Raw genomic sequence first — 15,700 nt, 5'->3', positions numbered from 1 at the left:
TGAAGCGATGAGCAACAAAATGTGTCTAAATGTGCACCGTTTGGAGTGGCACTGGTTTGAATTATGTTACCACCTCTACAATAGCGGTTTGATACCAGAGCGCCAGTCTGTATGACCTTGCCGCTTCGTCGTATATGATACAAGTAAGGAGGCACTGCCGAGGATAGGTACATGCGTGTCTCTGATGCGTTCTACACTACCTAACTCAGGGTGGCATGAAAAGGGTCTAGACCCGGTATTTGTCGCATTAGAGGAACGTTCCTCACTACCTACCTACTATGTACTACGTAGTCAGCGCCGCTATCCGAAGGCTTGTTTATCCCGTTAAGGCTATTACTGGCCATGGTGTGATGAAATTTGCAGGAAGTAAGGGGTCATTCCTTAATTACAGGTATCAGGCTGCATTGAGATCCAACCCAAGGTAAAGTAAATTCCTTGAGAAACATTACCGCTTCATTCAAAGTTGCTATACACAGTACTGTGTATATTGTGAAAACTCGCGATGAATGGGTGTACTAAAAGTAACCCAGCGCACTAGAAGCGCAAACGTATAGGAGATCGGTTAACCTTGTTTGAAGATGATATGCCTGAGGTGAGCATTTGAGGCTTATGTCACTCGAATGGGCGGCATGATAACGAGAGGTGATTAATTGCTAACTGAAAATATTATGGTGCTGTAGGCAAGTTCCTTAACTATCATGAGTCTTAAACGCACTGTAGCTGAACTCTTGATGTTTGTGATGCGACACCACCAAAGCGCAATTGTTTGCTGTTAATTTTTCATGGCCCGAGTACACGGCGAGTCCCAGCTATTAAGCAAAGTCACTACGCCCAAAGCAAAATTATATCAATTGTAACAGAGGGTATGCCAGTTAGGGAGCAAGGCGAGCAACATGATTGTCGTCAAGTCCCGATTATGAGAACGCCAAAAGAAGTATATTGCTGCATTGTGGTCATGAGGGATATCTTGATTGGTCTCAATCACAGCATTCTCCTCTTTCAACCCTCTCATGTGCTCGCTGCGTCGCTTGCCTCTCGTCGTCATTCAACGTCTGTAGAATGAGAGTTGACAGTATCGATAACATGGGAGTATGCAGGCTGTTTCTCCTAAAAACGTTTGTCTCGGAGCGAAATTTGAAATGGCGAGCGGGTGATAAGAATGGACGAATGTCGCAAGTCAGAAATCACGCCGCGATTCACAACAGCGAGTCTACTTCGTACGGTAGACCTCGACAAGTGCGGCAAGCACCCGACATTAAAGCCCATACGCGTCCCGTGTCACACATACATACTAATGTGAACTGAACTCCAAGGAGTCGCGATCAGTTCACTCCGTCGGCCCAGACATCCATAGGCAGATGCTGATCTGATGCCAGTCGCATACGTAGTCTTCACATCACGCCTTCTACGTACTGTAGATGGCGGCATGGCATTGCCTTTCGGCACCGAAGGTGGGGACACACCCTTCCACACGCCAATGACGCCAGCATTCTCCAGCCAATGATCACTCGAGTCAATTCGGCCGCTGCGTCGGACAGCGACGCGGAATCGTACGGTTCACGGGCATATATGTCAGCTAGTAATTCTGTATTGATGATCCCGCAGTACGGACGAACAAGATAGCGAGTGTCGGGTAACAGTGGGGTGGAAAGCTGAGACTGAGCGACACACTAGACGGCGCGGGAGGTTATTACCTATGTGAGGCTATATCACCTCAGCTCAGCTCTTCTATAAAACCGCAACGGCACGGCAAATAGCATCGTCGTCAGAAGTCTATCGCTAAATACTTCTATAAAGTCAAATGCTCAATATATACAGTACATGCTCTCGGCCCGCATTCTCCGCACCAGTGCAACCCTACCATCCAAAAGGATATTCACATCGTTGTCACCTAGTTTCCAGGCTACCATGTCGTCGTCCACACTCCCGTCACCTGTTCCGATCGTGTTAATCGGCATCCACACCGAGATAGGCCGGTCGGTTGCGGAAGCTCTCCGACCAGACTGGGACAGTACGAGCCTTCCCTTTTCTCTCTCTCTCTCTTTTGTAACTGCAACTAACACCTCCTAGTCGTGCGTTTCATCCAAACCTACGAAGCAGCACAGGCCGACCTGCCTTACCTCCTCAAGGGTGAAGCACCCCCAGCCGCACCCACCAACAGCGTGGGGTCAGGCAACTATAGCCAGCCTGCACGGGCGGTATTATTCGGGCGTGGCTTCACGCAACAGCAAGCTGAGACGCTGTACGAGCAACACGCGGACTCGGCAACCTCTCCGCCGGTGCTATGGGCCGCAGGCGCTGAAGCCAATCGAAAGCCACTGCCCGCGGGCATCGAGGTCCCGCCTAACGTGGATAAAATCGTGGTCCCCATCTTCAAGGGTCTTTTGGAGGATTGGAAGAAGAAGGTAGAAGGAGAAGGGAAGAAGGAAGGGGAACTTGTACTTTATTGAGGCTAGGTAGCTTGATACCTACGGTACCAAGTACACCCGCAACACGGCGAAATTAGAATTTGCGTCATCTTTACTACAACTAAATAAAATGGGCACAAGATTCTAAAGAATTGTGGGATTCTTGTAGCATCACTACACACATCTATCTCACTTCCCTGCGTTTCGTATCAAGAACCATATAAACCCAGCCGCTAACCAGGTAATCTGCATTTCTCAACGTTAAAGCAGTCGTTCGCGTTTCTATTAATTGCAGTGCTCGCTACCCAGTAAGCTGTCCAGAAACTTCTTCAAATCTTTTCAATCTAAATCATCACACAGCCTGTCTCTTGGGCCTGAAATTCTCGACTTTAACCAAGAAACGCTTTTGCCAAAAAGTCTGGGTATGTATATGAGGCTCGATGAGTGTGTAATAAGTCCGTAAACTAAAAGACATACCGTGTTCTGACAAAAAGAAAGGAAAGGTCCGAAAAGCAGAGCGGCGGGTATATACAAGCGCTCTTATGCGTGCGTATCAGATAGGTAGGCATGTAGGTATGTATGTAGAACAAGTAGATATCAAATACTATCGAGTATGAAGTATAGTGAGTATGGTTTGGTATATAAATGAATAATCGTGGCCGTTGAATAGATATCTCGCCGTCGTACAGATCGCCTCCTTGAACGTGTGGCGTGGATGATGAACAGATACATAGATAGATAGGTAGGTAGGTAGGTAGGTAGGTAGGTAGTTGAGATTAACGGAGTATTCCAGCGTCATGGTAGTATCCAAGATAAATAGGCAAGTAACTTTGCGCCTCAGGGTTTCTGCACGATACGCATTGAAAGCATCGTGAACAAGCTTGGACGACGGTATACCAGGAGGCGGCCCAAGCAAAACCCACACTACTGAGTTGGAACTGACAGACACTCATATGCGAATACCACCGGCTAGCAGATGTCAGGTACTCGACATTTTGCTGTGATCCGTATGTCCAGTATTACGGGACTCATTCCCAATCCCCAAACTCGCCCGCACCATATGGATTCCATTCTTGCCCAGGATACGACGTGGCACTCATCATCGGGATGCCATCATCGACATCATTAACAGCAGCCAGTTCAACAGGTTGATCGACAAGGATCTTCTCCTCGGGCTCAGGCACTGTAGTAGCTATTTGCGGCGGCGGCGAAACCTTGTCTTCCTCCGGTTTATTTTCATCTGGCTCCGAGTCCGGCCCATCGAGGAAACTCATATTGTCCTCTGTGACGACGGGTGGTGCAGAGACGACAGCAGAAGCACCAGCGCCAACAATAACACCAAGACCAACCCCAGCTATAGCTCCATTGATGGCAGCGCTGTGGTGGCCCTTGTGATCCGAAGCAGCGTACTTGGTATTCTCATGTGCCTGATCTTCTCCCCGAGAAGAAATTTGCCGAGGCGTGGAGCTGTCTAATCGTGGCGTGGCATCGTAGATGTCATCTCGCACGTCGGTATTTACACCCTCACCGAGATTCTGTTCTGAGACTTGGTGTATAGGACCGTGGCGCGGTCCAGACGGCTCTGGGCTGACGGTCAAAGTGCGGTCTGCTGGTTTCTCCGAGCTAACATTCGTCGTTATTGGTTTCGAGACAGACATACGACTTGTCAAACGAGCAGCGTCCTGAGATCGGAGAAGCCCGTTGGTGCTGGAATTGGAACTCGTGGTTGGCGCCCTGGCCGCTTGGGACTGTTCATGAGGTGGAGTCTTGCCGGAGGGATCGACGGGACGGTTGACGGGTGGTGTTTGGCTGGCGAGAGTAGCTTGCGTTGGCTGCGATTGGGAAGGCTGGCTAGGAGCTGTAGCAGCAGTATGTTGGGACTGAGGAGTCAACATTCCATTGCTGGCCGGACTGGCCGAGCTTGAAACAGCTCGTACGTTGGTCTGGGGGAGTAGATTGGGTGTTGGCGGATCTAATTGCTGAACAGAAGTTGCCGGACTCTGTGTGTTCTGGGGGGTTCCCGACCAGCTATAAGGCTGAGGTTTTGAGTCGGGGCTGGGTTCTCGCTGAAGCCCTTGCCCCTGTGGTTGACCTTGTTGGAGTTGTACGCCTTGGGCAAACTGGGTGGGCATTTGACCGTGCACCGACGGTACTGGCTGGCTGAGTTGTTGCACCGGGTATGATTGGGGGATACCTGGTGCCTGTTGACCTTGGTTCGAAGGGGGTTGGGGAGCCTGGGGAGTAGGGGAAGTAATTTTCGTTGGGCTCGAAAGCTGCGGATGTTGAGGGGGAACCTGATATGGCATGCTATTAGGCACGCCCTGAGGTGGAAATCGAGGGGCTCCAGGCTGGAGAACAGCGCCGGGTGGTGAACCTGCTGGTGAGAACGGCATCATACGGGGGTCCCATTGACCTTGCGGGAACCCCGGCGCTAATGCTGGAGGGTATTGCGCGTACGGCGCGTACTGAATAGGTGCTTGGCCCGGACGACCGGCGTTGTAGGGCGAAAAAGCCAACATGCCACCGGGACCGTAGCCATGTACAGCTTCATAACCCCTGGGAATAGGGACTTGGTCATATTGACGTTCGTTTCCTTGTTTCCCAGTAGTCGCAGGACGTTGCATCTGGGGTGGCATAGGACTAGCCCCAGCGAACATTGGCGGTGGCATTTGGCCGCGTCCGCCTTGTGCCATCATACCCGGCGGGATCTGGCCTCGTCCGGCCTGTGCGAATGTCGGTATACCTTGAGGAGGTATTTGACTGAGCTGTCCCCTGCCACCTTGGACTTGTTGTGCTGCTATCTGTGGGTGGAGCGAACCGCGGCCCTGTCCAGGTTGTGCTGCCATTTGAGGTTGTCTTGGAGGGATACCTGAAGTTGTTGGCATACCACTAGGGCCTAATGTTCCCATTGCAGGCCCAGAGCCAGGGCCACCTTGCTGTGATGTTCGTGGGCTTGTTTGAGGACGTTCTTGATGTTGAATCGTTTCATTTTGCTTGGAGCTTCTCTTAAAAGCGCCAAGGAACTTGGACGCGGCACTTTTCTCCTTATTGGCCTGTGGCTGCGCGGCGGGTTTGCCGCCATCATAGGCACCAAAAAACTTGGATAATTTGCCTTGGTCCATCGAGGGGACGGGGCTACTGGGATCATGGGAAGGCTGGGCGCGTGCGGCAGCCGAAGGAGAAATCAGGGGAGGTGCTGACGGTCGGACACCATTCGGGCCCCATGGCAACCCATTTGGCGCACCGCCATACCCGGGCGAATTCATTGGGCCGGACAGGCCGAGACCGTTTGGAAACCCGCCGATGCCTTGTCCTGGCTCCCGTAGATCAGGGGAATCGCGAGAAAATTGATCTCCCTGCAACCTAGACGAAGTCGACTGATTAGATTGCGAGGGTGCAGGAGAAGGTCCTGGTGAAGGGAGTGACGGCTGGCGCATATCCTTGAACCCACTTGACGACTCTAGCTGAGGACTTTGCTGGACATGTGATAGTTGGCTTGGTGCTCGCTGCTGACCTGGTCCTGGGGATGACGATGGCGATTCTGCTAACCTCGTTACGGCGGGTGAAATAGCTGATGTCATAGTCGGGACATCTCCTCGAGGGTTACCACCCCCAACAGGTTTCCGATTCGGCGAGGCACGAGGAATCGCCCCTAGGTTTCCAATGGCGGGGCCTTCAAGTGGGGAATCATCAGAAAGTTGGGGTGAGGTCTGTGTTGATTCTCCCTCATTCTGTGGTCCCATTTGGCCTGATCTCGGTCCAATCGAGGCAGGACTAGCTTGCTGCTTGAACACGCCTGAAGATGCTCGTGGCGAGCCCATACCAGGCCGCTGATTAGATGATTGTTGGGCTCCACTTTGAGAGGAAACGGTGATTTCGGAAGGGCGGCGGATGGCAACTGCTTGTGCTGTCTGGACAGACGGAGAGGGCAGGGTCGGGTCATGGAATAGTGTTGGCGATGGAGACTGACCCGGAGGACCGCGTTGAACGGGCGGCTGGCCGGCAAGCATCGGGTGTGGGCCGAGTTGCTGCCCAGGTAGCTGCATTTGCCCGGGGCGAAACGGAAGATACCCAGCTTGCATCGGTGGTTGCGGGGGCCGAGGACCAGACGGCGGCATTTGCTGGGGAGATTGGGGTTTCGCATCCTTCGCTTTATTTCCTTGCTTGCTGAACAAACCGCCTAGGAAACCACCTGCAGAGCCCTTCTTCCCACTATCGTCGCCCTTCACCGGGTGGTTCAAACTCGGTTGAGGACCTGATGTACTGGCTCGACCAACGGTCATGAAGGGAGGCGGGCTAGTCGCTCCAGGCTGCCCCATCTGTGATGGGTGAGGTTGTATTGACACCTGAGGCCCAGACATCTGTGCTTGTTGTACTGGGGAACCAAATGACCCGGCTTGCGGTGCGTGTCCAAAAGGAACTGGCTGCCTCGGGGCACCTTGCATCCCCTGCGGCGCGGTGAAGTTGCGAGGTGGGCTTTGCATCGATTCCCTAGACTCGTAAACAGTTTCAACCCTAACTGGTTGGTCATCCTTGGCGCCCTCTTTCGCATTTCCAACTCCCTTAATCATCCCCTTGAGCTCGGAAAGTTTCTTTTTACTCTGCACATGGTCGCCCTGGGGCGGGAGGGATACTTGGTCGGACTGGTCGAGAGGTGTAGTCCTTGCTGGACCAAGATTCGTCTTGTTTTTGGGGTGAGAATGGCCCATTCCCGTAACCTGTTGAAAGAAATTCTTCTTTTTCTCCAATGGCACATCGGCGGGTGCCTGGTGGGCGGTAGTGGTACTACTAGAGTTACGCTTATGGCCCAAATTGAATAGTGCGCCCGAGCCTCTCCTAGGTTTATCATTGATATCTTCAGTCGTAGTACTTGCAACTGATATCCGGTCAACGCGCACTGAAGTCTCAAAGTCAGGCATTCCTTGCAATCCAGGAGAAGAGGGCCACCGACGACATTCTAGAGAGATACATACCATCCATTTCGTTAGATAATGACTTCTCATCCAAGCTGTCTCTAAGACCAGGGTTTTGGCGACGCATCAGGGGATTCTGTGCAGTAGGCAACTGACCGTGGTTCCGTGGGAATGCGGGCTGTTCAGCACCTGGGTGGGGGAACAGCGATGGAAACCGGGTTGCCGCAGTTGGAGGTGCCGAATTGCTCACATTTCGTGGACGTGTCTGTACAGGCTGTGATGAGCCACCAGTAAAATGCGATGGCGGTCCCTCGCCCTCTGTCTCTTTGTCATAGGCAGTGTACGTCCGCGGGCTATTTGCTGGACGATTACGGTTGGAAGGGTTCAGTGGTTCTGCGAGCGTCGACTTCTGTTCGGTCCAACGACGGCCCCCAGGTAGTGAGAGGATGGTTTGACCTTGACCGTTGATCATCATTTGACCATGAGGAACCTGTTGACCGACGGCACCACCGGGGCCCATGGCCATCTGGTGCGGATGCATCTGCATGCCGGGGTACTGAAGCATGCCAGGGTGACCAGCAGGACCGGCAGCAGTGACGCCTTGAGGATACTGCGGCATAGCAGGTTGACTTTGACTAGGGACATTGAGATCTAGATGCTGCTGTTGTTGTTGCTGCTGCTGCTGCTCCTCCTGCACAGAATTGTGTGGGGAAGATCGAGATGCGCCCTGAGATGCAGACAGTTGGCCATTGCTAACTTGCTGTGCCAGATCTACGGGCCCAGAAGGCATGGCAGGGCTGTCTTTCTCAATGGGCGACGGTGCCGTGTCGCTATCGTAGTCCACCAGGCCTTTCTTCCGCAGTACGTCAAACGTCGATGTTCGACGGATGGGCGGCAGCGGGGTGAAAGAAGACGATGGTGCAGATGTGAAATGACTGCTTTGCGGCTGTTGCTGCTGTTCCTGGGCTGCTGACTCGTCAGCTGTCATGGCGACTGTCATATTTGGCTGCCCTCCGATCAATGAATCAGTATGCTTGGAAAGAGTGGACTCCCGCGCTGTGAATCTAAACCAGTCGTCAGATCTCTCATCTGTCAGGTGCGCCACATCCTGCGCGACAGCACTCGTTATGGCAGCAGAAGTGAACCGAGACGTAGGCGTGGCGTGGTGTTCTGGTCTCTCGGTCACGCCTAGGGTGAGCTCAAAGTCTTTATCATCAAGCAGTGAGGCGTGGGCTGATGAGTTGGAGGTAGGCTGACGCTTGAGAGCACTGATGGTTGCGAAAAGCGTGGATGATTGAGCAGCAGCAGGGGAGGGGGCATTAAGCTCGCTTGCGCGATCAAAACTACGAAAAGCAGGTGTCGATGAACGTGTCTCAGAAATGGGTGAGACTATGTCATCCGTCTGGGCGGGTAAGCGAGGAACAGCAGAATTAGCCGTGGCATTCGATGAGGATGGTGTGGCTGGGGACGGCGAGGCACCAAACGAGAGAAAGTAGCTGTCCCCTTCGTCAGTGCGAAAAGGGTCGAAGGACGAGGTGGGGATGAAAGAGAAGGACGACAGCGACGCCGCTAATGGCGGCAGACGAGGGGGTTGAGATGCGTGGCGATAGTGGTAGGGCTGATTTTGATGGGGAGCGGCGTGGGCAGAGGAAGAGTGAGGACGTGAGTGAGGATGAATTTGTGATGCCAATGCCAGAGGATCCGCACCATGTTGTTGGCCGCCGCCGTCGTGCTGCTGCTGGCCCTGTTGGACTCCTAATGCCTGGGCTTGGGCCTGGGCTTGGACTCGGTACTCAGCTTGGTGCTCTGCCAGCTCGGCCAGCTCTGCCTGGTGGTGCCAGTGAGACTGAGATTGAAATGGAGATTGGGATGGATCAAGCTGGGGCGGTCGGGCAGGTCGGGGTGCCTCTGCTAGATCGGATTGGGGATGGGCGAGGGCCTGGGACAGGGTTCTGGGGCCAGGCTGCGCGCCGGTCACTGGTCGATCCAGCTGCTGGTTCCATTTTTTATTGCTATATTTGTGCCCCTGATAATTGCGGTAATCATCGTTCCCGCTAGCCAGTGGGAGCAATGGTGGCTCCGATGGTGGTGAAGGTGGTGGTGGTGGTCCTGGTGGTGGTCCTCCGGTTCCTGGGCCCGTTGTCGTCCTTGGTACCGATACTGTTGATGCTAGTCCTGGCAAGTGATGATCGTCCTGTCTGCCAAACCCGAGTCCACGAGGAATGAGGCCGACGATGATGTGGTTGTCCATGGATGGAGACTACGAGCACCTCCTCCCAATGTCGTGCCGCCGTTTCTTGTCCTCTCTTGCCCTCGTCTTTTGCCCGGGCCTGTCACACTCTACACAGTAGCTACAGCAGTCCGCCGTTCTTTGCCTATTCGTGTCGCAGACGGGCCCAATAAGCTACCGTAGCTGGCTGACACGGTCAGATACAAAATCCCGCTGTTTTGAAATGAAAAATGGCAACATCCGCCTTCCGCTGTCCGAGCTATAATTGTTCGCGCCGCTTGGGTTAGGATGACATGACTAGGCAAGCCCGTGCGCAATTCGCGGCAGTAATAGTAGCGATAGTAGTAGCAGCAGCAGCATAAATATAGCAGACGGCAGCTTGCTCTGTTTTTGGAGTCTGTCTGTACTTCACCTGGGATAACTGCCTCTAGAGGCTGTTCTTGGCGTTGTGGTATTTGGAGTCGGACAAACGACGGCTTCCCCGCGTATGAAAAGCTTGGACTTAAAACGAGGTGTCGCCGATTAAACCCACGAACTCATTGAATAAGGAGGGGAGTTTGCCGTACACCCAAGCACCGCTCCCTAAACGGGTTGTATGCGGCGCGTGGAAATCTATGTGTGTCAATACGGCGTCTCCTTGAATGGTTCCCGGCTTCCCGTCCACGGTCGAGGCGTCTTATGATCCTTGGTGCCTAGTCCAGTGCAGTAAGGAATTATCATGTGAAGCATCGGCATTCCACGCTGAAGAGTATCGTCGATATCGCGAACAGAGGACCGGCGCGTTATTAATACCCTTACTCATACCCTCGCCCTTCTCGCGACAAGGCTTTCGGCGTCTAGCGGTAACTACTGTGTAGCCATGCAGTAGAGTAGCAGCGCGCCAACCTTACTACGACCCCTGAGGCAGTCCAGTAAGGCAAAACAGGGAAGGGGGCCGTCGCCAGAAGCGGGATTGCTGCAATGTGCGCCTGTATGGCGGCGGCGCAGCCTCAGTCAGGACGGAGTAGTCCCATTGCATAAAGGACTACATGTAGATCTATGACTCGGCGTTGGGAGCCCGGGTACTTACAGTCGGTATTTACTTACTTGGATGGCTCAAGATACACAGCGTGAAAGGATCGAGGCGTAACAATGAATGGTTTATTACAGTATATTGTTCAAGGTGCTGGCTGGCTGGCTGATTCCGCTCGCTTAGGAGCTTGCGCCTTGGGTGGTGACATGATGAGCAATCCGGTGCTAGACATGTTCATTGCTCTGTGTAGTCTCACCTTGAGTGCTCAACCAGGTAGGCAGCACTGATAGACACATCTTACCGTCATTTTTTTTGGGGTCGCTACGCTGAGACGACTTCCAGCCAGTACATGCCAAATGCGCAGCGTTGTCATGATGATGTATAAAGGACTTGGGTTCGTTGCGCAGCAGTTCATTGCTACAACAGAGTACCTACATCCTGATCCCAAGGTAATTTGATGTCAAATTCCTCCGCGAAACGTCTGTAACAGCGCGTAATCTTAAACTACTGTAAGTCATACACTTGACAGCACCCAGCGTATGTGTGTATTTAATTACTGTCGATTTGTTTACATCGTGGATCGCAGCATGCATTCAGACCCATGTCACTCAAGCAGGAAACAATCTCTGGACTCAACCAATAAGAAGCTATGCATGCCGAGTTCTACTCGAAGATGTTGAATTGGCTCAGCGGGAGGAATAGGTTGGAGAAAGTATTTCACCTAACTTGCCCACTGGTGTGGCAAATTGGATGTTACTCGACATCAACTACTGTTCGCAACGTGTTGCACTCGAAAACTGCAATGCAACGCGCCAATGTTGATGACAAGGTAAAGGAGCGGACATCAGTACGTAGTACGGTAATACGGCAGGTCCTCGTACTGCCATCCATTCGTCATCTCGTTCAGGGGTATGTGCTAACACTGTTGCTACTTACAATGCCGCCACCTCACTGCCACTCGTCGTTGCCATTAATACACACACATCGCCTCAAACCCTGTTTCAGCTACCGGCGCTGCGGGCAGCCAATGGAAAACATACCTAGAAAAAAGCCTTATCGCCGGCAGCCCGCTCGCGGAGTTTGTTTTTTCCCTTGTTAAAGAGCTTCATACCCGACTTCATGCCCTTATTACCAAAGGCGCCCGCAGCATGCAGGAGTTCCTTGCTCTTCGTCCCCACCTGGTTGCCTGACCCTCCAAAGCCGCCAGCCTGTCCAGCCATGAGTTGTTGCATGCCTCCTATCGACATTCGTCGAGTGTGCGATGCTGTTGGACCGCCCTTGTGGGGCGCGCCAGCTACTCCAGTAGACGCTGCTTGTTGTGTACCAGTCTTAGATAGCAGCGGCTGCTGATTGTTTGTTGCCATCATGTCAGTATGCTCGGATTGGGCTTGTAAATGGACCAACCAGTCTAAGAGACCCGATTCCATGACATAGAACTGTTCGCGCGTTTCATCAAACTTCCGGACGCGTTCTTCGCAGCTCCCCAAATTTAAAATCTCGCGGAATGGTGTCGGTTCAACGGATGGTCGAGGCGAGACCCCGCTCGGGACTTTAATTACGGGAGAAGCAGCACGACCTGCCGGCTCTAGAGCTTGTTGAAGAGCGGGGTGCTCAGATGTTTCAGAAGTCGTTGACTGAACATCTCCGATGAGCACTTTTTCCTTTTCTTCGGCGAGGGACAATCGCACGGCACTTGGAACATCAGAAATAGGGTTGGGTCTCCTTGTCGCCGCGAAAGAGACAGGTGAAGGCAATTCGATTGGAGCCAAAGAAGCATCTGGTGTGAGACTGCTGACTTGTGAAACTTGGTGTGATATTGTCCCTACTGTTCCATTCTCGGGAGACAAGGGGTCAGCAACTGGCGAGACCCCATTCGCATTAAAACCCGGTTCAGCGGCCGCGTCTACTTGGTCTGCAGTTGACAAGTGAGGTGAAATTACTGGCACCGCTGGCTTGGATTCGGCGTGGTTCAGGGCCATCTCCTCGGGGTCCTGCTGCCACGAGAATCGCCTTAACCTGGTGGTATTTTCCGATGCAGGACTTTTCACGGGACTTAATGGTGCTGGTTGTGACAAGGGTATATCGTGGGGTAGGGAAGTGGAAACATTCGCAGCGGTAGCAGGTTCATTCGAGATCATGTGAGCGGAAGCCTTGTGTGCCTGGCTTAGTTCTTGTAATGATTTCTCTTCGGATAGCGAGAGATAATCATCGTACACTCCGGATAGATATGTGCTCTCTCGCGTTAAATTACCAGGAGTAGGTGCCGTATTTGAGTTACCTTTTGTTGGTAAATCATTCGAACCGGGCGAAATCGGTGTAGGGCTGAGCGACTTCATGATTTCCTCTCGCAACTTATCGCTCTCCTTTTCAGAAGATGCAGTTTCGACTGTATCGATTGTAGATTGGCGCTGGTGAGACGCCATGAGGAGATCGGGTTGATCAGCTTGTGACCGGTTGGGGTTCAGAGGAGCAGTCGGTGAGAACTCGGGACCAGAAGGGTGACCAGCTGTTGGCTGATCGGTTGACGCGGGGTGAACTTGAGGATTGTCTCTCTCGCTGCTGTAGGCTACAGTTGAAGTTGGCCTTGACTGCGACTCTAACTGGTCGGTCAAGTTTTGTGTTTCTAAAGGTGGGAGAGATTGGGATGCTATGTTAGGTTGTTTGGTAGCTGGATCTTCGAGACTTATGCCATTGTCATGTCGGTCAGCATCTCCAGTCGTTTCTTTAGCACGAAGCACGCTCGCCAATGTGGTATCTGAAACGTTTTCTACGGCATTGGCCGGAGCTGATAAACTCGGAGTCGTCGTTACCTGCGAGACCTCATCTATCCCTCTGTCACTCTTCGTCATCGTTGCTGTGTTGGTACTATGGACACCACCATGGGTTTCTTGTTGCTGGTTGGCTAGAATGACTCCTTCGGAATACACTGGAACGGTTGTACTTTCCGACACCCATCCACCTGGGAGCTGGGGACGATTGCCGCCAAGCTGTGGCTGGTTTGCCTCCGTGGTTCCTTCCGTCTTGACTTCATGTTTGTTGGGAATCGTAGTAGCTGGGTCAGGCTCAGTGCTCCCTTTAGTGGTGAGGGGCTGGTCTTGCTGAACTTCGTCGTTCGGTACTGCCATTGTTTTAGGTTCTTCTAAAAGAGGTGATTGTTTATCGGGGGAGGGTACAAGACTTGGGCTAGCCCAAGCGCTGTTATTGCCGGGACCCGAAAAAAAATCGTCACCGAAACCAGACATGCGTGAGAGGGTGGGGAGTTGAGGGCTTGTGGAAAAGCGCCGACTCTTCATAAGATCAGCCTTCAGTTCGTCGTTAGGCTCACCCTGTGAAATAGCGAGTTGAGGACCTAACACAGCTGGTTCGTGTGCTGTGGATGGCTGATCGGCCTGGGCTTTCGCAAGAAATCCATCCATCCCATATTCGCTTTTCCGCTCTGCAACCGGTGCCAAGCTTGGCTTCCGCGTACGAGCCGAGTCTGACCCGTCGTGACTTTCGAGGCTGGTCCGCCGACGTTGATCCCCTGGCGCACGAAATTGAGCGTCGCTCCGGTTATGTATGCTATCCAAGCTCGGACGTCCCGATTCCATCGATACGCGCTCCTTCTCCTTCTCCTCGCCTACTCTCTTATAGATGTCGGCTGGCCTCACAATCCGGTTACTGGAACTCGACCCAGGCCTCGTATCAAGTTTCGATACCTGCTTGGAATCAATATCAGGTCGGTCTTGTTGGCCCATGCTACTTTTTCGAGGTGGAAACCTGGATGGTACTGTCGTCGGCCCTGCACTATAGGAACCTGGCGGTACGTTCGTATGTGAAGAGGTAGTGGCCGGATGGGCTGACTCGACAGCGTGCGGTGGCGGTGGTGTTCCTGTAGCGGTTGGTTGCGTCTGCACATGCAGAGAGGGGGGTCCGCTGGGACTACGAAGCGAGGACGGGCCGGGCACACGAGAATCGGCGCTTGACCACAGGGTGGTAGATGGTTGGGAAAAAGTACGTGTGGATGGGAGGCCAGTTTGGCCTGGTTGTCGTAGACCGGTAGGCTTGGTGATCTTGGGTGGCATGGGCTCAGGTTCGTAAGGTTGGTCATCCCCATCGTCGTAGTCATCATCATAATCATTACCCCAGTCGTCGCCATCATAGTTCTGTACTTTGGCCTCGACCCATTTTCGTGTCTTTGTGCGGTTCACATTTGCCTTATAAGAGGTATTGGACCCTCTATCAAGATGCAGGATGGTCAGTGAGGGTGCGAGAGGCTTACAGACGAATCAAAGGAAAAGGGAGGGACGAAGATAAGGTGAGCAGGTGGAACTAACGCCGAGGGCAGAGGCATCGTGCCCCTACGAACATTATTATACGATCCAGAATCCATAGTTGGCTAAATGCAAGCGCAGAGCATGTCCTAACAGCAACCAGTTCGCAACGCAGGCTCGATCCAGTATAAGAGATGTCTTAGGGCCCCGCGCAAGTGTAGGGGAGCGCACGGGAGTTGGTCGAGAATATGCCTAGGTATAGCAACAGAAAGCACGTCGGCGATTAAAATTAGGTATGCGAGACTGGAGGGGACGGATGCATTCGGTACAGATGAAGCGAGGCTACAACGATAAAAGTACAAATACAAGGCACAAGCCGACTATGGGGGTATTAAAGGGACTAGATGGTTGGAAAAAGAAATGGGAATCGCTGCCAATACAGGGTCATGAATGAGCAAAGCCGTGTCGAGAGGGACGTCGGTCCAAAGATGTATAGGAAGAGGAGAAGATGGGGGAAGATTGAGAAAGATGATGGCGGTGGTGGTGTGGTGTGGTGGTGGTTGTGACTTTAAAAGTGGGTTGGATCCTGTCGGGTTTGTTTCACTGAACGGTTGTCGCTGTGCCTGGCACTATTCTGGACTATTTTGGACTATTTTCGATTGAACGTCTACTGGATTAGGTAGGTAAGATCTGGGAAGGTTAGACCTGACTAGGCAGGCATACAGAGCTGCATCGGGTAGATATTAGCGATATTTAGCGATATTAGCTGTAGATACTGGGCGAGTTGGGTATCTAGAGTACTTACCTAGCCTAGGTAGATGATGTGATGCGGTCACGTCACCTACCTAACCTAGCAAATGGTTTCTTAACCACCTGTCACATCG

At 52.7% G+C, this 15,700-nt stretch overlaps 3 protein-coding genes across 3 annotated transcripts; 1 reads left to right on the top strand and 2 right to left on the bottom strand.

Annotated features, from left to right (window-relative positions):
• Positions 1-1,563: 1,563 nt before the first annotated feature.
• Positions 1,564-2,943, top strand: F5B22DRAFT_560747 (uncharacterized protein). The gene is made up of 2 exons (XM_047973049.1): positions 1,564-2,011; positions 2,071-2,943. Exons 1-2 carry the CDS (start codon positions 1,822-1,824, stop codon positions 2,448-2,450), a joined length of 570 nt encoding a protein of 189 aa, XP_047825119.1. The 5' UTR covers positions 1,564-1,821; the 3' UTR covers positions 2,451-2,943.
• Positions 2,904-9,882, bottom strand: F5B22DRAFT_560730 (uncharacterized protein). The gene is made up of 2 exons (XM_047973048.1): positions 7,382-9,882; positions 2,904-7,284 (listed from the first exon to the last, which is right to left on the bottom strand). The coding sequence occupies exons 1-2, from the start codon at positions 9,570-9,572 to the stop codon at positions 3,437-3,439; spliced, it is 6,039 nt and encodes a 2,012-aa protein (XP_047825118.1). The 5' UTR covers positions 9,573-9,882; the 3' UTR covers positions 2,904-3,436.
• Positions 9,883-11,379: 1,497 nt separating this feature from the next.
• On the bottom strand, positions 11,380-15,100 carry F5B22DRAFT_560683 (uncharacterized protein). The gene is made up of 2 exons (XM_047973046.1): positions 14,880-15,100; positions 11,380-14,781 (listed from the first exon to the last, which is right to left on the bottom strand). The coding sequence occupies exons 1-2, from the start codon at positions 14,933-14,935 to the stop codon at positions 11,604-11,606; spliced, it is 3,234 nt and encodes a 1,077-aa protein (XP_047825117.1). The 5' UTR covers positions 14,936-15,100; the 3' UTR covers positions 11,380-11,603.
• Between the last annotated feature and the right edge of the window lie 600 nt (positions 15,101-15,700).

This window comes from Xylaria bambusicola (assembly GCF_022495145.1).
Source record: "Xylaria bambusicola strain CBS 139988 unplaced genomic scaffold F5B22scaffold_86, whole genome shotgun sequence".
NCBI classification, from domain to species: Eukaryota; Fungi; Ascomycota; class Sordariomycetes; order Xylariales; family Xylariaceae; genus Xylaria; species Xylaria bambusicola.
This window is presented reverse-complemented; position numbering and strand designations above follow the sequence as displayed.